At 39.1% G+C, this 12547-nt stretch overlaps 2 protein-coding genes across 15 annotated transcripts in view; one reads left to right on the plus strand and one right to left on the minus strand.

The window, feature by feature from the left end:
• Positions 1–8125, plus strand: part of rap1gap2a (RAP1 GTPase activating protein 2a) — a 123681-nt gene extending 115556 nt beyond the window's left edge. For all 14 annotated transcript variants that reach the window (XM_023961596.2, XM_023961597.2, XM_078929528.1 and 11 more), the window contains 7 exons: positions 68–217; positions 878–990; positions 1066–1164; positions 1260–1383; positions 3310–3415; positions 3517–3590; positions 4707–8125. In XM_023961596.2, the coding sequence (XP_023817364.1) occupies positions 68–217; positions 878–990; positions 1066–1164; positions 1260–1383; positions 3310–3415; positions 3517–3590; positions 4707–4715 (675 nt within the window). In that variant the 3' untranslated portion in view covers positions 4716–8125. The remainder of the gene's footprint in view (positions 1–67; positions 218–877; positions 991–1065; positions 1165–1259; positions 1384–3309; positions 3416–3516; positions 3591–4706) is intronic.
• Positions 7915–10764, minus strand: LOC101174447 (uncharacterized). The gene is made up of 5 exons (XM_004075917.5): positions 10516–10764; positions 8925–9266; positions 8614–8847; positions 8498–8523; positions 7915–8382 (listed from the first exon to the last, which is right to left on the minus strand). The coding sequence occupies exons 1-5, from the start codon at positions 10565–10567 to the stop codon at positions 8284–8286; spliced, it is 753 nt and encodes a 250-aa protein (XP_004075965.1). The 5' UTR covers positions 10568–10764; the 3' UTR covers positions 7915–8283.
• Between the last annotated feature and the right edge of the window lie 1783 nt (positions 10765–12547).

Consider the following 12547-nt stretch of genomic DNA (forward strand, 5'->3'; position numbering starts at 1 on the left):
GCTAACACATCCTAATGCGTGTCCCACCCCACATGTTTTTCATGCTCTTCCTACGCTCACCCGGCAGAGAGCCATGCGCGTCAGGAGCCACTCCATGGAGACCATGGTGGGGTCTCAGCGCCACCGGAGCCCCGGGGTAGGAGGCGGAGTTCCAGCCAGCCTGAGTGGTGGAGGGCTACCTCAAAGCACCAGTGAATGCACCAAGAGCACATTCACTGTGAGTACAATGATTCCAAAACTTTCTGAAAGTGTTTCATTTACACTGAACTCTATTAAAGTCCGCCTCCAATCATCTGTTGTAAAAGCGTGGTCTTTTAAACATGATGATGCCGCTTTTAGCCAAAAGCCTGTGTTGTTTTTCTAGGACGTAGCTTCAGTGAACAGGAGTTCATTAAAAATTGACCTCTGAATTGTCTGAGGCAACCCTGCCCCACTTCCTGTCACCCATAACAGACAGCTCTCCTGCTAGCTTACAGCCCTTTCCAATCGTAACAAAAATGGTGAGCAGTGTTGGAGATATCCAGCCGTACAGTTTGGATCCAGATTCCAGCTCAGACGAGGAAAATGGAGATGTTTATGGATCTGTTTGTCTGCGAGTGATGCATCAGAATGGAGCAGAGCAGGGAGCTGTTTTTCCAACAGCCTTTTTTGCATCGCAACAATTTGAATAAAAAAATACTCATCATCTCCGTCATCAGGAAATGCCCCCAAAACATGTTAAAAACACCAAAAGCAGGATTTTCATCAGATTGGGAGCAACATAAATATCCACACAACAATTTTTGTCCAATTTTAATTCTGGTTGACGTGATCTTTTTTTCTGCATCTTTCAAGCTCTGATATATTAATGGTTTATTCTGAAATGTGCAAACTTCAGCCTCCTACTATGTCTGCCAAGTCACCACTCAAGAGTCCTGTGAAGCGGCGCTCAGGCCTCTTCCCTCGTCTCCACTCCAGCACAGAAAGCCCTGCAGACAGGCACTCGCGCATGTAGGTGATCCACACCTGCTGCCATCCCAGTTGATTCTGAGCTAGGATTGATGCGTCTGTGCCTTTCATCTGCAGCGACCAAAAACCTGCAGAGTTCTACCCGGCCTCGCAGGAAGTCAGGTCAGAGACGTCATCCAATCCGAGCTCCCCCGAAATCTGTCCCAACAGAGAAAAGTGAGGCAGCCGTTGCTCCGCAGACGCTTTTAAGAAAAGCCGATTTAAAAAAACAACAACTTTTTCTCCATGCCTTTTATCTTTGAAATAAACAGGCCTTTCATGAAGGTGAGGGAATCCACCAGCAGCTGCAGACCAAACATCTCCCGCTCCTCCTCGAGCACCAGCAGCTTCAGCAGCACCACAGGAGAAACAGAAGCTCTGGAGGAGCTGGAGTCTGTAAGTAGTGGAAGTGGCACATAAAAAAAAAGAGTTTTACAAACCTAATCATATATGGTTGATGGAAAAAAAACGGAAAAACCAAACAATGTAGTTAAAAATTAATTTGTCCAAAGCTTTTGGAAATAAAATGAAGAAATACACATGGGAAAAATGTCCTCTAAACAAGCTAATAACATAAAGTAAGACTTGTTTTGCCTTTATGTAGGGAAAAAATCTGCCAATAAAACTACTCTTAATTGCTTTGGTAATATTTCTTAAAGTGAATGTTGATGTCCTGCCCTTAAAAGACTAAACTTAATCTTAAAATGAGCAATAAATACTGTATTTAGATCTAGAGCTCTGGCCTTTGGGAACATTCTCTTGAAATGGGCATGAAAATTTACAAAAAACCCACCTTTTTTTAAATAAATACAATACACTTCCACATATTTATACACTGTCACCAAATATATCCTATTTTAAGCATTACAACAGTCCCCTATTTCTAGTCTATAATCATCTTAAAATAAGAAATTTCAAAATAAATTTGTCTAAAAAAGTTTTGAGATATAAAACTGTCCAATTTTCTGAGATCACAAATATCACTTAAGTTATGCAATGTTATCGAAGTAAGAAGCTTTTTGTGATGGAAGATGATTAAAAAAAGATTTTGATTTTAGTCCCAAACTGATAGGAGGAAACTTAAATGCTTCATCTGCTGAATGGACATTGAAGCACCTTGTCTGGAAGTTTCTTGATAGTTTGAAAGTTAGAAAAAAAATCTTTATAGTAAAAAATAGCCTTAAAATAGGGGAAAAAAACTAATTTTAAGGGGAAAAAACACAAGAAAGAAGTAGAATCAGTTGTTTGTGCAGCAAGTCCTTTTACTTAACAAGGAGTTCCACACAAGCATTTAAAAAGGGAAAAATGTTAGAATTACTGGGACTTCTAACTGAATGTTCTACCACCAGGTTGTAGGATTTTCTGTTCTAAGCCTAGGATTTGTATTTTTGAGTTTTTATGTACCTAACTGCTGTTCATTTTGATTACAGACAAAAGAAAAGTAGTGAAATGTGTGGAAGTGATTCATTTTACAACTAAATGGGAACAAAATCAGAATACAATCTCAGAACAAGTTGACCCTAAAACCAAACAAAAATCTAAATCGTTTCCAAAATGTAACATTTACTTACAATTGAACCAAAAACAATTTGTTTTGTTTTTTTAGTCTTAAAACAATTTTTTTGTTGTCAAGAATCTTGAAGCAAAATGTTTTTGACTCATTTTAATCATAATTTCCTTATTTCTAGAGCTTAGCTCTAAATGAGACAAAAAATCTCAACTGTCCTGATTTTTAGAAAAGCTTCCAAATGAGCACCTTGAAACCTGGTCAAACATCCTGAATGTCTGAAAATGGGAATGATCTGGAGGATCCTAAAAGTTTGCTTGCAGCAGCTAATCATCAATTCTGCTGCTTTTAAACACCTTTCTTACTGAAACAAACATGTTACTTTTGCTATAGAAAGATTTTAAGAAGGATCGTGTCAAGAAGCTCTTCAAAACTCTGATTTGATTTATATAATCACTCCATAATTGAACACTGTAGGATGAGCAGGTCTTTCAACATGAATTGTTTGATTCCATCCATCCATAGTTTTCAATTTATTGAATATAAGTTACAAAACTAAATTCCTTTTTTATTCATTTTCAATAATCATTTGTCGACAGGAAGTTGAAAAGCAGCTTCTTTTTTTTAAACCTGCTTATTACCTTTCAGGGTCACGGCGCTGCTGGAGCCTATCCCAGCTACTGTCAGACCACAGAGACACATAGAATCCCACACATTCACATTGGGACAATTTAGAGTCCAGTTACAAAATAACAGTAGCAAACATGAATTTACTGCCTTAGTAAAGGATTCTGACCTTTCTGTTGGCTCTCCAGGCCGCCCAGCACAGTTTCACAGCTTCCTCTTCAGCCTTCAGCCCCACTCTGAGTGTGGACAGCCAGGGATGCAGCACACCTGTCATCATGTGCCGCAGTCCAACAGGTAACCAACCACCAGTTTGTGTGAGTGTTTGCAACAAACCGAATCTTTTTGATCAACGGCAAAACTTCTTCATTTGTTTTGTTCATAATATCTCTTCACAGATGGGAAAAGTAAAACTTCACCCAGGTCCCACTTGAAATTCCGCTTCGACAAAATGAGCCACTCATCTGCAACTGTGAGTTTAAAACAAAATGGCTGTTGTACATCAGCTGTTTGTCCTAAAATGCAGCAGATCCTAAATAAATGTTAAAAAAAAACCGGGGCAGAGAGAACCTTAGCTGTGTCTGTCTGTCCACCTGCTGTCTTTACTTTTATTATTCCATGTATTTATTTCAAACTGATAAAACACAAAATAAATGTCATGAACAGAAGGACGATGAATGAAAATGTTTAAAGCTTAAAAAAAAGGGCTTTGGATGAAGATGAACAATTTATGGAGCCCCTTTTTTCAATCCAAACTTAAATTTATACAGAAAATATTTTTACATTAAAGCAGAAAAAGTAACACACACTGACATCAAACAATTGTGAAAAAAGCATAAAGAATCTGATTGTCTCACTTTTATTTATTTTTACAACCCTTTCTATTTGCTTTGAATTTTTTTGATTGACTGAACGTTTTTTTCGTCTTCCCTGCAGTCATTTCATATCTGCCCCCCCCCCCCCCTTTATGGTGAAGTGACGTTTGGTCTTTAGTCTCACATTTGATCCTCTCAGACTGTATTTATTATTCCTGATAGTCCCACTCAATCCTCTTTTTATCTATTTTAAAAGTCTTTTCATTGTGATTTTTAGTTGTGGGCGGGGCTATTGGTGCAAAGCAACCCCCTCCCCATTGCTGCTCTCCCACTACCTTACAGCCCCCTAACAATTCCAAGCTAACATTAGCGGTGCAACAAAAATGGTGAGCAATGTCTATCCAGTCGTACTTTTTAGATCCAAATTTCAGCTCAGACAAGGACAACAAAGACGTTCGTGGATCTATTTGTCTGCAAGTGGATGATCAGAATGGAGCGGAGCAGGGAGCTTGTGCCCCGCCCAGTGTATTCATGTCACAAATACCATCTTTTTCAAACTGAATCTTTTAGTCTGCTCCTGATTCACAACAATTTTGACAAAAAAGATACTCAGAGATGCAATTTGGGGCTTCATTTTCTTCATCAGAAAAATGCCACAAGAACCCTCAAAAAAGACCTGCCATCACATCCTTCTGACGTGACAAGCACCCCTGTTCTAATAGAATGCGATTGCATTGATTGAGTCTCTCTCTCTGTTTTCTTCTCTCTTTCAGACTGAGTAACTTCCTGGAAAGGAAAGAAACAAAAATCCCGGACTTGCACAATTAAAAGTGGAACTGGAGGAGCGGAAGTGAATCATGATAATCACAGTTCAACCACTTCCTTCTAGAATGAATCTGGCTTGTAACTCCAACAGAGACCTGCCCCTAATACTGTGAGAGTAAGATGACGAGACACAGCTGACTTTCTCAGCAAACTGTGAGCTGCTGGAATGACTCAATACTTTGCTGCATTACAGAAGTTAACTGTTCTCACCACAGAAGGCGTTGGCATGGTGGTAGGACCGTGAGCACAGGCTGAGCCAGGCTCCGCCTCAGCCTTGACAGAAACATCTTTGAGCATAAAGACATAAAAACCTTGATGGCCGAACTGTTAGTCTTTGTATTGTCGAATGTTGAGTTTCAATTCCCTTTCACATTTAGTCCCAGAATGGTAGGTTTTGGATAGGGGCACGCACCACAAAACTTCACATCCAGTTGACCTCCGAAAGCCTCAAAGGTTGCAACCATTGACTGTATTGGTAGAACTGGACTGACTTGAGTGTGACGTCACCCATAGAAAAGGCTTTACTTCTGGCTCTAACAAAATTGTCGCTGCCTGATCGATACCCTTTATGGGCAAACCTTACATCACTTCCTCTTGTCGCCAACATTGCAAGAGTGAAGTCATTTTAAATTAGATAAGCTCTCGTAACTTGTACATTTTGCACATTTGTTGTTTGAAACGTGTACTTCATTAAAAAAAAGAAAAAAAGATTAGCTTCCAGTAGCATTTTGCAACAGTTTTGCCTCCTTTACGACTGTCCAAGCCCTTTAAACACATCCTTCTACTGTGTTCAAAACAAACGTACGTTTTCTCTACTACAGAGAGCTTCCCCCAACTGATTTATAGCCTCCTGACTGTGTTAACACATTTGATACATTTGCAGTAAATGGCGGTACTTAGACTCACCGCTTATATTTCCAGACCGCAAAAAACACAAACTGCTGCTTCAAAATAAATTGACAAATAGTTTTCATTCATAAAATTAACACTGACCTACTTTGGTTTAAAAAGAAAAAAAGAGAAAGGGAAGAAAAATGCTCCAATGATAAAGGTAGGCCGGCAGTGTCCGAAATGAACAGTCGCTGGGCATCAAATGCCTTTGGCATTAAAAGTTTAAGGACCATTTGCGACACGGCAAATAGAGGTTGGCATCAAATTAGGCTAGTCTTGTTAATTAGCTTATTGGAGTTCATCCATGCCGTCCAGATGCGTGCTGTGAACTGACATATACTAAGTCTTTATTGTGAATTAAACTATTTAAATTGAACTCATATAGTTAATAGGGTAACAAAAATAATATATTTTGTTCTCGTATATGTGTATATGTAGGCTTTGAGACTTTGTGTGTGTGTCTGTCTAGGGGAGTGTGTGTGTGTGTGTGTGTTTGTGTAGGGGAGTGTTGCAGTGTTTCGCCCCGAGGTGCCAAACTAACCATTACCGCCTCTGAGCAAAGTTTCGAACGTTGGGGCCAGCGGGCACCACATGCCTTTATTGAGGCATCTGATTGGTCCGTTTAAAACTGGAATAACTTGAACTGCAGGAATAATATCATAAAAAACAATAGGACTGGCAGGAACACGTTAAAAACAGGCGGCAGAGGCAGGACGGTTTTTCTGACAGATAGCTGTTTAATTCTCTATAGAAGTCTATGGGATTTTGGCTGTTACTTCCTGTTTTGCATGTAAAGGGGGGAGGGGTTGCTCAGTCCAGTTCTCTTGTACGGTCAATGGTTGCAACACTTCGTAGGTCCATCTCAATGTGTGGAAACTAAACCTGTTCTTTGCATTTCCCACTTTCCCTCTGTGGTTAGCTGCTGCATTGCCTTGCGACTCAAACACACCCGCAGTGTCCGTCTGTTGAAGTAACCTTAAAGCTGCACTTAGTGAAATGAAACCCTGCTCCCTCTGAACACAGTGGGAGACACCGCCGTCACATTTTCGCTCGTTCCAGCCAAAGCTGCGCCTTACAATCTGTCTTCAGCCCTTCTTCTCTTGTGTTGTGTGCGGCGGGTCTTTCCCAGCATCCCTCACGGCGCGAGAGGATGACCCTCTGATGGATCTGGTTACAGCACCGTGGTGGGTGGCCAACTGACACCCACAGCCGCTGCTGAGAAGATTTCACCTGCTTGTACCTTCATTGAAGCTTGCTAGCTGGATGTATCAGTGTGTTTAGTCAGTGTGTGTGGGAGGGGGGGGGGGTCCTTTTCTTTTCTGTCTTTTTTTTTGAAGAACTACTTTGAATGTGAATTTTTGTAATCAGTACAGAGCCAGATGTTTTCTCTTGTTTTTGCCATTTTCAAAGTGGACCTATGTTTTTAGCAAAAGTGCTGTCTCACCTCCAGAAGATAAAATTTTCCATTTGAAGAAGTATGTATTTTTGAAGAGATAGCGGCCAAAGGTCTGTGGTTCAAACGCAACTTTTTTTTCATAATTACTTCTATTCTGTTCCTGTTCTGCATTTGACAGTTCAATTTTCACTTCCTTTGGTACTCTTGACTTTTCCTTATTTATTTGACTGATGCAAAACTTATGCAGTGGGAATATACAGATCTTCATTTTGCTCAAATATTGCTTGATTATTTTTTATTTATTTTGTCTTTATGGATATAAAAAAAAAAAAAAAAAGATTTTGGCCCCCTTTTTTTTTCTTCTCGCTTCACCTTTGTCAAAGTTGCCCCCTTAATTGTTTAAACTGGGTGGGATTTGAGTGCTGCCTGCTGCAGAAACACACTAAGCACTCCCAACTATACACCACTTCCCATTCCCTTTTAAATTCTCTTAAAAAGCTATTTGAACAGGTTAAAAAAAGAAATCAAGCTTCTCAAAGCAGCACAGAAAAATGTTAAAAAAACACAATAATAAGGATTTACAGAGATTTTTCCTAACGTGACCAACAGAAACACAAACACCCGGTACATGTTTGTAATCTTTGTAAACTTACAAAAAGCTTCATAACTAAAGTTCAAAATACTGTAAGTTGTTCATAGAATTCTATCTGAGACAAAACTGTTTTTTCTTTACTTTGTATGAAAATGGAAACATTAATGGACAAAGATCATCATATGATGAAAAACAGTGATGAGCTGGAAGATTTGATGCTTTTTTTCCTTTGTTTTGTTTGTTTTTTGCAGGAATTGCCAAAAGTTGTCTGCAGCAATTTCTTTGTTGATGCTTAATTTATTGGAGATGAACTTCTTTTGCATTGATGTCATGTACAAATGTCTCTGCAGAGTACGCAAACTAAGTCGAATAAATACAAGGAATATATTAATTTAAGAGATGTCTAAACATATATATGTATATTTGGTTATGTAATGTGCCACTAAAAATTTATTCTAAAATAAAATGTTGTATTTTGTGTCATTTTCTTTTGTTGTACGCGTTTCAATATCTAATGCTGAATGAGGGCTTTTTTTGTGTTTATAACAGTTTTTCAAAAAAAAATGCCTCCAAGTCCAGAATTTAAAAAATAAAAGTAAAAAACGTTCATGGACAGTTCGTCATCTCCATTTGAGGTGGGCTGCAGTCAGTAGGACCTGAGGGACGAGTACACAGTGGACTCAGTGGGACCTCTCACACCTCGCTGTGATCCTTTTGCATCCTGATAGATGTCTGCATACACCAGCTGTAATGTCAGGATTTAAGAAAAAAGACAAAATTACTCAAAAAGCTGGTTTGAATCCCCTGAGGCCAACAATTAGCACTTAACAAAATATGACACGAGTATGATTAAAACCCACCTCAGTCTTTTGCTCGGATTTAGGGGCTGAAAGATAAAAAATGAAGGTGAAAAGTTGATAGCACATTTTTTGAACTCACATTCAAAGTGACACTGACTGAAAATTCAACTGGATACCTTGGAAAGCTGGAGAACTGCATTCCTGTGGAAGAGAATGTCGAGCCGGAGGCTGCGGAGCCTCGTGGGGTCGATTTTTGGTCACTGCGGCATAAATGACCGGCATCCTGTGTTGAGGCTGAGGTTTGACCTTTGAACTCAGACATCGAGCCAACCCCAAAATGACTGGCAAACAAAGGGAAGCGCCAGCCAAAACATAATACCTGTGCAAGACCTTTCTCTGAGTGGGAACCACTGAAAGGGAGGACAAAAACTAATACTGAATATTCTGGATGGATATAATCCCTTTTTCTCAGTGTTACACTGTTTACCTCGTGTGATGTTCACATATGTCCAATGTCCGAGTTCGGTGCTGCCATCACCCCACTCCACACTGCACCGATAGGCCCCCATGTCTGCCGCTTTGACTCTTCGGACTTCTAGAAGAAGTTGGATCTCACTCGCTGTAGGCGTTTTCACCATCAAACGGTGTCTCTGGTTTTCTGTAACAATGCTGCTGTTCGAGTCCATGGACTTCTCCCACTTCCATTTGCCTGCCCAGGTGACTTCACAGTGTTGGACAACGCAGGACAAACTCAACGTGTGTCCCTCAGACACGAAAATGGAACCGCGTTTCGCCAGAACAGCAGGTGTGCACGCCTCAGCAGAGGCACCTGAAAAAGAAGGTTTTCCTGCAGCTCATGGATGTGATCAGAGATTCCACTTACCACAAGGATTAGTACCAGTAAATAAAAGTCTTTTTTGATGGCGACAGATGGATGCCGTCCTTTTTAATTCGCAGAAGTGCCAACCTTGGAGGAGAAACTAATAAAGTGTGTGACACCAAGTCTTTCATACATCAGAATAGAGCTGAGAAAGAAAAGAAACCCAGAGACAGATCCACCAGATTTCACTGCTTTGACATTTCACATGAAGCCTCTTCCAACTATAGGTGGTGGACATGCGCTGGTATTAGTAGCGACAGTAAACGCCGTATGCTAAACGCGCATTTAACACGCATTCAACACTTTGAGCGTGTTACTGACAATCTCCACATGCTAGATGTGAACGTAGCATTATGTTATGTTATGTTAGGCTGCTAATAAAGTTGCTCCAACAGTGGACTCACCTTAGTATATTGAGAAAATATCCGTTTTAGTGATCACTTTTCTTGTTTTTCTGTAATTATTCATCGCACCTTAGGCTGAAGTTGGCATCCGCTTTTGTAATTTACACTTTGACAGGTGTGGGTTCTGGGAAAGTCTGCTGTATATCATAATTTCATAGTTTCTGCTTAAAATCTAGTGTACAAATACAGTTTAAACAAGCTGCAGACGTTTGAAAGAGCTTGCAGATAAAGTTTACCTCCAGAATTTAAGGGAAACTGGAAACTAAAAGAAAAATAACTTCTGCATCGTACCGGCCGGTCCATGAAAATATTTTCTGAGATTAAACGGGTCTGTGACCTGAAAACAGTCGGGAACCTCTGATTTAACCTACTAACAAATTATGCTAAAACTGTTATCTAGTACAACTTGAATGCAAAACATTTACATACATTTATATCAAATTCTAATCAAGAGTTATTAACACATTAAAGTTAAAGGATGGATTTCTTTACAAAAAAAAAAAAAAACTGACCAGAAGTTAACATATTGATTCAAGTTAAATGTATGCATTAATTTCAATATACAGACAATGTATGCCTTTAACAGGCAGCAGACCTACCAAGATACATTCAGAGTATTATTATTGTAAAGCAAATAAGTTCAAAGAGCAGCAAAGATTGTGGTAAAAACGATTGCACATAACTGTTTGACCTTGTTTAGTCTAAAGTGGACGTGTTCCTCAAAAACAACACCAAAAAAGTCCTTTGCATCAGGAATGTGAGGTTGATCTGATCAGACCAAAGAATTCACTTACCAAGATAAAAGACGCACACACAGCTCACAGCACTGAGGAAAAGCGAAGACATTTCTGCTCCCAAGTCAACGTTCTACTTTCCCAAAAAACAGAACAAGCCTGCTTGTAAAAAAGAATATAAAAAATGCAGACACAGAAAAAGAGTCGGAAAAATGAGGATTTCTCTGAGAAGGATGTCTGGATTCGAAGTTGTTGTCTGTGTTTGCCTCACTTTCTTTTCCCTCTGCACCCTTCAGGCTGCCTGCTGCTCATTTCCAAACCAGGTGAAGGAAGGAAGTAAGGAAGGAACTCATGATCCATTCTCCTCCCACCACTCCAACCTCACACTCTCTAGTAAATGTACAAACACACACACACACACACACACACAGCATTACAGGAAAGCAACCACCTCACATAACAGCAATGTAGAGTCGGATCAGGAAGGAAGAAACAATTAGGATCATTTTATGTCAAATATTGGTTACTCAAAAACAAATATGTAACTTATTGCACATCTCCATGTTGAAAATCAAAGAAGGCATCAACGTTGATGACAAGAAGCTTATGTGTTGTTGACCCTTCAGAACTTGTCTCATAGATATCATAGAAGGAAAAGCCAGAGTTAAAGTTCTCCAAAAATTGTATTATTTTAATAACTTCTAATTTAAATCTGTATTCGATTATCAGTGGACCCAGTCAGATGTGGCTTGAGTGTAAACATTGCATACTGATCACATTTAACGGACTAATTAAAACTTTTTTCATACAATCCTCCTACAGCTATTGAAAAAATATATATACAAAAAATTGCAATATATAAGGTGTGCTATCCTAGGCACTTTAACGTTGGTAGTTGGGTCATCTAGACCCACTAGACAGTGCTCTGAACCTTTTTTCTTCAATGATTTGTGATCTTCACTGGTGTCCATGGATTACATGAAATCTTTACACCTTTATCCACCTTTGTCATGGTAGGGAGAACACGTCAATGTAAGGGTGGGGTCATCTGGACACCATAGGATAGCACAAGGGGTATAGAGAAAATTCTGACTATATGGCACAAGGGTTAAAAATACATTAAAGTTTTATAATAAAACTGTTTTTTGGCTCTGTAGTTTAGTTTGGTTTTTCAGTGATGTTTTTGGTCACGTTTTGAGCTGTCTCCTGTCAATCCCACCAAGTTCAGGTTGCTGATCTTCTGTTTTCATTTCCTATAATGACCCCCAGTGTCATGAAGTGTCTGGTTTTCAGTTCTTCATTGTCAGCTCATCTGCTCTGTCAACGTTTTTTTTCTCCATGGGTTTTGTGATGTTAACCTTAATTTATGAAAGGTTCAGGTCGACCGAACACCATCAGTTACTGACAAGTTTGGAAAACAATGTTTCATAGTTCTGTTTGTGGAGTTTCCTTTCCAAACGTTGTCTGTTAAAATTGCTCAACAATTGTTTTAGATGTAGTTTGCATGTAGTTGTTGTATTGTTCTTGTCCATGCATGGACTATTAATACTCTAAAAACATATGCAAAATGGAAAATCATGCAGAATTTCAGGAATTCAATTTATTTTTAATTCAATTTTATTCATATAGCGCCATTTTAGAACATAGTTGTCTCAACGGGCTTCATACCCGTAATTGTATAAGAACACTAAACCAGTCATCAAATATAAAAGGTAATTGCTAAACCAAACTAAAAAGACTAAGATAAACTGAACATCCCTGCCCTTAGATCCTCCTTCTCAGTGAAGAAAAACTCCTTCCTATTCCAGGAAGAGGACAGTTATTAACAGAGACAAAAAAAAAATGTTTTGTGAATTGCTAATTTACGTTTACAAATGGCAAACGTGTGGAGAAGTAAGAGTTTCTCTCATGATCGAACACAACAAAGTGATGTTTAACAAAAAAAATAAACACGCCTAGTCAGCATTAAATTCATCTGCATGATCAAAATTGTTAAGACATGTCAGATTTTTCAGACTGCAGGTTCCTAAAAGTTCAGTCAAAACAGCATTTAGAAGTAATGGATCTGAAAAAACAAAATAAATCAGATTAA

This window comes from Oryzias latipes, chromosome 13 (assembly GCF_053564925.1).
Source record: "Oryzias latipes strain Hd-rR chromosome 13, Olatipes_Hd-rR_3.1".
In the NCBI taxonomy this organism is placed as follows: domain Eukaryota; kingdom Metazoa; phylum Chordata; class Actinopteri; order Beloniformes; family Adrianichthyidae; genus Oryzias; species Oryzias latipes.